General features: G+C 41.9%; 1 protein-coding gene across 1 annotated transcript in view; it reads right to left on the reverse strand.

Moving 5' to 3' along the window:
• The window catches only part of mboat2a (membrane bound O-acyltransferase domain containing 2a), a 31,101-nt gene extending 21,020 nt beyond the window's left edge, over nt 1-10,081 (reverse strand). The window contains exon 1 of the mRNA XM_072457258.1: nt 9,756-10,081. Coding sequence (XP_072313359.1) covers nt 9,756-9,839 — 84 coding nt within the window. The 5' untranslated portion in view covers nt 9,840-10,081. The remainder of the gene's footprint in view (nt 1-9,755) is intronic.

Consider the following 10,081-nt stretch of genomic DNA (forward strand, 5'->3'; position numbering starts at 1 on the left):
CTTTTTCTACAACGGAACACTCCTGAACAAATGCGGGATTACACCAACTTATCACTTTATATCAACTTATTTGGACGTATACAACATCCTTTTTTCCCCATTTCAATCAGAATAAACTCCTTTGGCAGCATTTTTTTATTATAAACTATCTACTCAATATTCATTGTAGCATATCTTCAAAACATCATTCATAATATCAATATTTCAATATTCTACCCACCTCTACTTCCCACTTGTCCTCAAAGACTAAGTCAGTGTCTGTGAGACACAGAAGTCTGATTCAGAAACAGTGTGAGGGGCATGTGGACAGAAGAGAGGAATTTCACATGGACAGTACGTCTCTGTGAGCGTGGGATGGACTGTTCACAAGGGGAGGACGAGAAGGGAACTGTTCACGAGGGGAGGACGTGAGGGGAACTGTTCACGAGGGGAGGATGTGAGGGGAACTGTTCACGAGGGGAGGATGTGAGGGGAACTGTTCACGAGGGGAGGATGTGAGGGGAACTGTTCACGAGGGGAGGACGTGAGGGGAACTGTTCACGAGGGGAGGACGTGAGGGGAACTGTTCACGAGGGGAGGACGTGAGAGGAATAAACAAACAGTTACGGATTAAACGATTTCCCTCAGACAGTTTGTTGTGCCAGTCCTCCTGTTTTATCATTCATAATACATAGAAGCTCTTGTATTATTAATGTATGCAGGCTGCAAAGATACTCTGGGGTAAAGCTTTTATTGCTGAAATTCTAACACAAAGCATCTCTGCGAGAGTAAGCACTAGATCAGGTCCAATACGTCGATCGCGATCTACCGGTCAATCTCAGAGGCAGCGAGGGTCGATCCCGCCAAAGCGCCGGAAAGCACCGAAGCTCGAGCCGTGTAACGCAAAGGAACGAGGAAGTTCTGGTTAAGCTCAACCTTCTATCATTTAGCTTAGTTGTGGTCAGTATATTTTATTTTTTCAAAGTACTCAGCTGTATTAAATGGTCTCGTTAAATAGCAGATTTTCTCTCTCCTTTTTATATTACAAATTTGTATATGATAAACAATATTTGACTATTAATGAAAGCCTACATTGTGTTTTTCTATAGCCTAATTATGGTTAAACAAAAGCCTGTTTAATACTGACAATGAAAATAATACTAAATCAAACAATAATTTAGATTTATAGGTAGATCTTCGGACTTTGTTGAATATAAAAGCCGTGTGTATGTGAGCCGAAAATGTGTGGGCCCCCTGAACTAGATCAAACCTCTCCATCATTCAAAGCAGAACATCGCCATCAATGACAGTAGTAATTCTTTTTTCATTTGTTGTATTTAAGCCTCTTCAGGTTTAAAGTTCTAAAGTTCTTATAGTTGATGCCCGAAAAGAAAGGTGTGGAGAGACAGAAGTACAGCTGGGGGCAACGGAAGAGCAGGCTGAGTGGGAAGCTGGGCCAAGGGCTGCTACTACTCACTCCTCATACTCCTCTGCAGTTACAAAAATATAGTGTATTTCAGGAAAAAAATGCCATGGTCTGAGGGGCCTACGGGGACCATAAACTACACATGCTGAATAAAGAAAATTGTAGAAAACCATGGTTTGGTCAACATGATTGCAACTCGGAAAACAAGACACATATTTATGTCATTCATAGTTGAAGTCTTAAGATCACAAGCTTGCAATCCGGGCGGGCCTGAGCTGCTCCGGACGGGCCTGAGCTGCTCCGGACGGGCCTGAGCTGCTCCGGACGGGCCTCAGCACTCCCGCCCTCCAGACGGGCCTCGGCACTCCGGGCGGGCCACAGCACACCATTGATTATACCAGCTTTCCCCAACCTCTTTTGTCGGGACCAAAAAGACCAGGATCAGTACAATCACCTTTTTGCCGGTTGAAAGGGGCAGGGGCCCAATAAGTCCAATCACAGCCCGATATTTTCTAAATGTTGTTCTGATTATTTTAAACATTATTATCATTATATATTTTTTCACTAGCTAAACAGGGATTACACCGACATCCTAAAAGAAGGATAAAAACGATTTTAAAATGTGTAGAACCAGTTAGAACAGATAATACCCTTCTTCATAGGGTTTGATAGGGCATATGTAGCACATTGTTTAGACATAGGCAGACTATAGGCCAGGCTTTTAGATAGGATTTGCAGCCAATCAGAGCCAAGCACACAAATTTCGTCGACCAATCAGCGCGCAGCATGCAAATTTTCACATGTAGACAGTAAACTGTCAGTGCGCGGACCATGGCGGACTATTGTCAAACACTTGCCGGCCCGATTTAATGATAATATTCCCTTTTTTTTCGAAGATTCTTTAATAAAATGACCCCGCCCATGCACTCGAAAATGCCCGTCCACATTTCAAAATACGGGAAGACGGGCCTCTATCTAAAAGCCTGCTATAGGCTATAACATGAGAGTAAAATCAGCCTTAAAAAAAATTCCTGTTTTATTCAGATTATTTTTCATACTTAAGTGTCTCTCTGAACTCCTCCAATCTCATCCTTATGTTGCTCCACCTCCTCCTGTAGCCGCAGCAGCCACAGTCTCTCTTCCTCAGACACTGTATCAGACAATCATCAGTCTGTTCTCCTTCTTTAAACCTCTCACACTAGTTATTTGGAGTAAACATGTCTAAACAGGTCTAAACTGATTATGTTTAGTCTAAAACTTTTCTAGAGCTTTTAAAAGTCTGTAACTTTGACATTTCTGGTTCATTTGACTAAGATTAAGCCTGGATTAAAGTTTACAGTCTGTTCTGATAGAATATAGCAGCCTATGTCCACGTAAAATCGGACTGATATCGGTGGATTTGGACTAGAACAGATATTACTCAATGACGTGAATAACAGCCGATACCGATACTGGGCCGATATATCGGTGCACCCCTAGTTTTGAGCAGCGCAGAGAGCTCGGCATCGTCACCGGGGTGCCCGGATTAAACCCAGATTAAACCCACTCTAGACCAGGTCCGGAGAGGCTGAGCACAGAATTCTCCACAGTCCGCACATAAATCTCTGAATTCGACTTGTGATCCATAAATGAGGCAGGCAGCAGCAGGGCCACGGGAGCAGATTATCCCTAAGTGCACACCCCCAGACTGCTGCAATGACCAGCATTAGTCCCGGTGCCAGGCCTCTGAGCCCCCGGTGATGGTTGTCACCCACCGTGGAGAGTTTACAGGCAGAGATGTGTGCACAGACTTCTTGTGTGTAAACAAGGGGAACAAGAACAACGTTCGTTTTGGCTCTGGCATTCATAATTCAACAGAAGCACCACAGCCGAACTCATCTTGACCAGTGATCCACAACAACTGTTTCCACGCCGTTGCTATGGACATTATTATCACAGACAGCTCAATAGAGAGATTCTGACCATTCACAGAATGCACCAGACCACATCCTCAAGTTGCTTCACTCCACACTGGTCAGATGAGACCAAAATAAAACTTAATTCAAATAAACTCCACTCGCCATGTTTGGAGTAAGAAGAAGGATGAACACCATCCCAACTGTGAAGCATGGGGGTGGAAAAATCATGCTTTAGGGGTGCTTTAATGCACAGGAGACAGGACGACTGCACTGTATTAAGAAGAGAATTAATGGGGCCATGTATTGCGAGATTTTGGGCAACAACCTCTTGTATATAATATGTTTTTGTAATCTCCAAACATCAGCTGTTAGGCATTTGGAATGTATACCGGCCCATCTCTAATCAGCCATTTTGGCCTCGAAAATGTTGCTTACCAACAGCCCACTCATTTCCTCTTAATAAATAACTCATTTTTTAGGTTTTCCAGTCAGGTTTTAGACCTCATCAGAGCACTGAGGCCGCTCTTGTCAAGGTAACAAATTACATCTGCCTGAACACTGACGCAAAGCCTCAAGTCTTAATTCTGTTAGATCTGAGTGCTGCTTTTGACACGGTCGATCATGGGATCTTCTTACAGAGACGAGAGGACTGGGTAGGCATCACTGGCACTGCTCTAAATTACTTAAAGTTTTCTCTGGAAGACAGGAAGTACTTTGTTGAAATTGGTAACTGCGTCTTAGACCACATGCCCCTAACTTGTGGGGTGCCCCAAGGGTAAATTCTGGAACCCCTTCTGTTCAATCTCTACATGCTGCCGTCAGGTCAGATGATACGCAGTGAAAATGTGTCCTATCACAATTATGCAGACGACGCTCAGATCTATGTTTCACTGACGACAGGCGAATATGTCAATGCATCCAACAGATCAAAACGCTCATGGCCTCTCCACACGAGCTGTAAAACAGCTACAGTACATCCAGAACGCTGCTGCTCGGGTCCTGACTAGAACCATGAAGTATGATCACATTAGTCCTGTTCTCAGGTCTCTGCTCTGGCTCCTGTGGCTCAGAGAAGAGACTTTAAAGCAACTCTGCTTGTGTACAAGTCTCTCCATGGTCTAGGACCAAAGAACATCTTGGACATGTTAGGGTCATATGACTCGGACTCTGAGGACTTCAGGGACCGGCCTCCTGCTGGTGCCAGAGTCAGGACTAAAAAAGGGAATCTGCGTTTCAGTTTTATAAAGCTAAACTCTGGAAGAGGCTTTGTGAAGACGTGAGACAGGCCGCTACTCTGACATTGTTCAAATCTAAGCTAAAAACTAAACCTAAACTGTTTTGAGATTTCTTAATTTGAATGCATTTTCCCTGTTGTGTGAAGCACTTTGAATTGCCTTGTGTACAAATTGCGCTCTACAAATAAACTTGCCTTTCCTATACAACAGAAATTAGGGCAGTTAAAATATAATTTTAACAAAATAAACATTCATAATAAATTACAAGGAAATTCTTTGCTTTGGCCACTAGGTGGCCTAAATGCTCATTTTCAGATAAGCATGTTTGCATCAATTATTTGTGTTCCTGTAACTGCTTTGGCCTGGTCCCTGTGCCTGTTCACCCAGTGAACAAGTGTTTCTGTAATTACAGATTTACAAATTAAGCACTGGTGTCTTTTTGAGCAAGGCCAAGTACTAAGTACTGGACTAGTGACACCTGACTTATTTATACATGTACTAAAATGTGGAAGGAGAGTATGTTGAACATGCTGCTAACTGTAACTGCTAACCCAGTTAAACAAATGATTTGCCCTTACAGTAAAATCACAACGAAATATAAAAAAGCTCTAATACCAAGAGCAATTTTATAAAAGCAAGGCCAAATTTGGTCAAAGTTGTTGGATTGGAAACTCAGAAAACAACAAGCCGACAGGGCCATTTTTAAATGAGAGATAAGCAAACTAATGTCATAGTAACCAATCTTCATTGGAATCTTTATATAAAAAACCTTACACTAAACAGAGGAAATAAAAAATAAAAAGTTACATGAATTCCGTTCTTGATACACTCAATCTACCTGATATGAGTGAAGAGAAAAACAGTTCTAACCATAAAGAACAAACCACCAGAGGGTGGCACAAAGCTTTAGGAGAGACACTTATTCCTTTACTTTTATAAACATTCAACTGGACATTCAAAAGAGCTCAGATTCCTCTGGGTTGAAAGGAAGCCATTATATCCTTAATATCTAAAGAAGGAAAAGATTGACTTGAATATGCGTCAGTGGCGTGCAGTTTTATGAGTATGCAAGCAGACTTGGGGTGTGGTCATCCATATTTTGTCAATAATGATTATTAAAATCAGTTTATATACGAACTGCACTGTAAATTAGTAGGCTATTGTTTTTTACAGTCACATTAAATTAATATATTTACTAACTAAATGATTATGGCTTGAGTGAGCCACACTGTAGGTAAAAACTGTCTTTCTTCACAAATTTGTCCTACTCCGACACCTTTATGCAGCTGGGCCTGCAGTACGAGTGACGTGAGCTCTAGCATCATTACAGGTGAGTAATGCATTTACTAAACAAAAAGCGCATTTATGCAGGATACTCAAAATAAGAGCACTGGTCAGCAGAGGTGGGACCAAGTCCTTGTTTAGCAAGTCTCAAGTAAGTTTTTGACCTTAAGTCCCAAGTCACAAAGAGCCAAGTCCAAGCTTCTGCTTTGAGTTTCAAACCCTTTCAAGTCATTATAAAATACCATGTTGCCAAATATTTTGGGAATCATATGTTTTTGTAACTAGCCATATTTGAAAGTCATAAAAAGGCTAAAAATAACAGAACTGGAGGAGGAGCAGCAAGACGTCTCACGTCACAAGGCTCCAAGTCCAGTCTCCATTCATCATTCATTTTATCAAGTTAAGTCTAAAGTAATGAACATAGTGACTCGAGTCTGACTCCAGTCCAAGTCAGATAATGCAAGTACACACCTCTGCTGCGATAAAACTCACCTGTCACTCCCAGATGATGCAAGTCAATGACATGCCTTTCCTGAAGAACTGGCCTGTATTCACCTAAAAGGGAGTGGGTCCAAACAGCCACAGATCCTCTAATGTTTCAGTAAAAGTCTGGTTATTACTTGATTGCCGTTGTAGCTTCGTAAAAACTCCGGGCATAGATGAACGCTCTTCTGTCACTTCACTGCCAAGTTTAGATCCTCTACACACAAACTAGCTCTCTATGTGATTAAATGCCTGTATTTCAAACCAAAATCTAATCATTTGAAACACAACATAGCCTCACTAACAAAGAATAAAAGATAGTTATTTTTTAGTAACTTGTTGAAACTGTCGCGGTTGTTGTCCTGCTACACATGTGCAGTTTCCACACAGGAGCACCAATCTGTACACATCTCTGCTTTCCACATGGGTTTATTAAGCGGCGTTTAAGCCTGGTGTGGACCTCAGTGCGCATGCGCAAATCTCTAAAACAAGTTGCTGCAGACAGAAGTGAAGGGAATGCGAGATTATGTGGATGTATTTCGGCAGAATTGAATTATAGTTCTGACGCACAGTAGTTTTAGATTTTACTGGTAAATCACTGCTCGTCTTGCTTGCCTTGACCACACACACCATTGAAATATAGCATAATGATCCACGGGTGTCGTAGATTAGAATTACAAAGCAGAAAAAAGCACAAAAACTGTTCTGTGAGACAAATCAGAAACTAAATATTAAAAACTGAAGGATTTAAACAGAGAAAAAATGGTAAAAATCGCCACAATCTCCGACCTTTGTTAAAGCAGTAGGTTTGTTTTTACATCGTGCTCAACGACAGGTTTAAGCTAACAATATCCATCCAAATATATTAATAGATCATTGATTGGCGCAAACAGTAGTGTATCTAAGCTAGATGCTAACAAAGAGCCACCAGATGGTCCAGGACGGGTCTGTGTAAGACAAGTTTTACAATTCTGAATCATGTTTTCATTAACGGAGAACTCAGACCAAATTCAAATAAACCTGACAGACCACTCTTGCCCCAGTCTACACGCAGGTCAAAGAAGTGAATAGATGCAGGCCAGGTGTGTCTAGGGATTTAGCATTAGCACTAAAACTTTGCTGCTGTAATTGCTAATACAAACAGCTTTGATACATTTAACCACAATTTTGTGAAACATACAGTAGAGAATCGTACATTGAGCATTTCATTTTCAGATGTATTAGGAACGGCTTTACTCACAAGTTATTTACTCTCCACAACGCAAATAAACACACCAAGTCTACATTTTATCTTATTCGTAAATTTGATTTGTTGTTCTTTAATGCATGCCTTATTCGATCTACTATTGTTCATTGTTGTACCAAATCACCAAAGCAAGTTTCTAGCCTGTGAATTGTGTTCACAGACAATGGTAATAAACCTTTTCTGATGCTGGTTTTCAGGTTCAGTTTAACACAGCGGACCAAAACAACAAAACTACACGGACTAGGCCGCAATGTAGGGGCCATGGTTCAATACTGCTGATCTGAAATTGAGCACACGTCCTAGTATTTTCCTGGCTGTTTCTTACCCGGTGCAGATGAATGCCTCTTTTAATCTGCTCCTAGCGTGATCAGACTGTGTGTTACATATTAGTTCTCCAGATACGTTATTGGGATCAGAAAGGCTCAAACCATGACACATCAATCGTAGCTCCCGGGTTCACGCGCATTTCGAAAGATCTGTTTGAATTGGACAAGGCCAGGTTGACACGTGTGCGCATGTAAACATAATCAAGATGATAAGATAAGATAGTCTTTATTTGTCCACACAATGGGGAAATTTCGGTGTTGCAACGCAAGTAGATACAGAAGCAGGAGAACAGATAACTTTTAGGAAGCTCTAAAAAAAACACTCTCAATAGAAAAACTCTTATAAACAAAACTCCTATAGACAGAACCTCTCATATTCTTAATAAGGAATAGAGAGAAAAATAAAAAAAATAAACATAAAATGAAATAAAAATAAGATAACATAAGATAAGATAAAATAATAATAATAATAGTGGCAAAGTGATGATGAGAGAGAATGTAGTCTTATAGAGCGTTCATACCACGGAGACGCTCTATAACGCTGAGTATATGAGTGATTGCTTGCACACGTTGCAAACTAAAAACGAGGTAATCGAGGACAAACTTTTGGACTTTGAAGTCCAGAAACAACTTAAAAATTGTGAATGTGCCTGCAATATCAGACAAGTGTATAGCTGACGCTCTGGAGAGGAGCAGGGAGTCTCCAGATCCAGCAGTTGTTTTTTCCAGATTTGGCTATGGCAGTCCTCCAGCTGAGAACAGGTTTGGGCATCAGAAATGCCACGACAAACTTGGTAAGATGCAGTCTCTGTCTTGATTTTGTTATTTTTCTAAATGTAAGTTTTTAAACTGACTGTGTAGTTTGCTTTTAAAAAAGCATTCAATTACATTTTAACCCTACTGATAAGGTCTATGCCTCATGTCTCTATGGACTGGGACCTTTCACTGGGGCTTGTTTGCTGTCCTCTCTAATTGACTCTAGAGAGTCCTCTGCCTCCGGTTCATTTCAGCATTTTGTTATTGAAAAAAAGTTCAGGTTGCATTAAGTTAATTAGGAGGGACCTCTTAAAAGAAGACAAAAGTGAGAGTCCTGTCCCATACACAATATCATCCCATTAGTCCTATTGGTGTTCTGTAAACAGAAGTAGTTTTGTAAAACAGCTGCTCAGAGCAGCTGGTGTTAAAAATGACTATGATGTCATGTGATGTAAAAAGACTGACTTTGGTTACCTCAGAGCTGGATGAAGGGTGGAGTTACATAATAATGACACATTCCACTCTTGACATGCTGCTGTGAAAGTGGCAACGTGCGTTTAAAAATCTGACCCTAACTCTACACTAAATCTAATCTTTGATTCTTGTCAAATTCACAGGTCTTCTTCCCCATCCAAAATCCGTACAAGTTGAACAGGCTACACAGGGCCTGTCTCGCTTTTAAACATGCAACATGGATGTTAGACGATTGTTACCACGGCCTAAAAGCACACTCACTGATAACTTACAGTGATAGAAAAATGAAACTAACTGTTCGTTAATCCAGATTATAATGTTGATCCAATGGGAGTGGACAAAAAGTCCCAGCGGGTGCTCTTTACGAGCCCGAGAGACATTTGGATTACAGGGGCAGACAAAGGCAGTCTCTCCGGGGCTGGCCAGATGATGATACTCGCGCACAAACACGGATTGTGTGCACGCCTTTGCCCAAATGCGCAGTCTATGTAGCTATGGCTATGCTATGCTATGTTTTGGAATGTTATGATTAGGCCTAGGACTACGAAACAAGAGGCTGGCGTGATGGCTGCGTGAATACGTGCGGTAAAACAGCGTCTCGACCATAAAAGCCCCTGTAAAAAACGTTTCCTCCAACAGAAATCATACCTGATCAAGAGGGAGGTTGATGATTTCGCTGATGGGCTGCAACAGAGTGGAACCAGTGCATGATGCCGTCGTTTGGGTCGCCATGCTGGCTCGATGTCGTGGAGTCCTTGGTCTGTGGCCTCAGCCGCTGCTCCTGCTGCTGCTGCTGCTGCTGCTGCTGCGGTGATAAATCCTCTCTCTCCGCGGCTGCTGCTTCAGATGGCTGGACGCTGGTCACCGGCGGCTCACATTCAACAAAGAGCCGTGCGTCAGAGAAAGCTGTGCCCCCGCGCGCCGCGCTTCGTCAGAGGTTCGGTCTGAGGGCGGGGCCACGGCAGCACGGACGG

The sequence above is a fragment of the Eucyclogobius newberryi genome, unplaced genomic scaffold (genome assembly GCF_026437365.1).
Source record: "Eucyclogobius newberryi isolate DKJ021-1_F unplaced genomic scaffold, fEucNew1.0.hap1 SCAF_21, whole genome shotgun sequence".
Classification (NCBI taxonomy): Eukaryota; Metazoa; Chordata; class Actinopteri; order Gobiiformes; family Gobiidae; genus Eucyclogobius; species Eucyclogobius newberryi.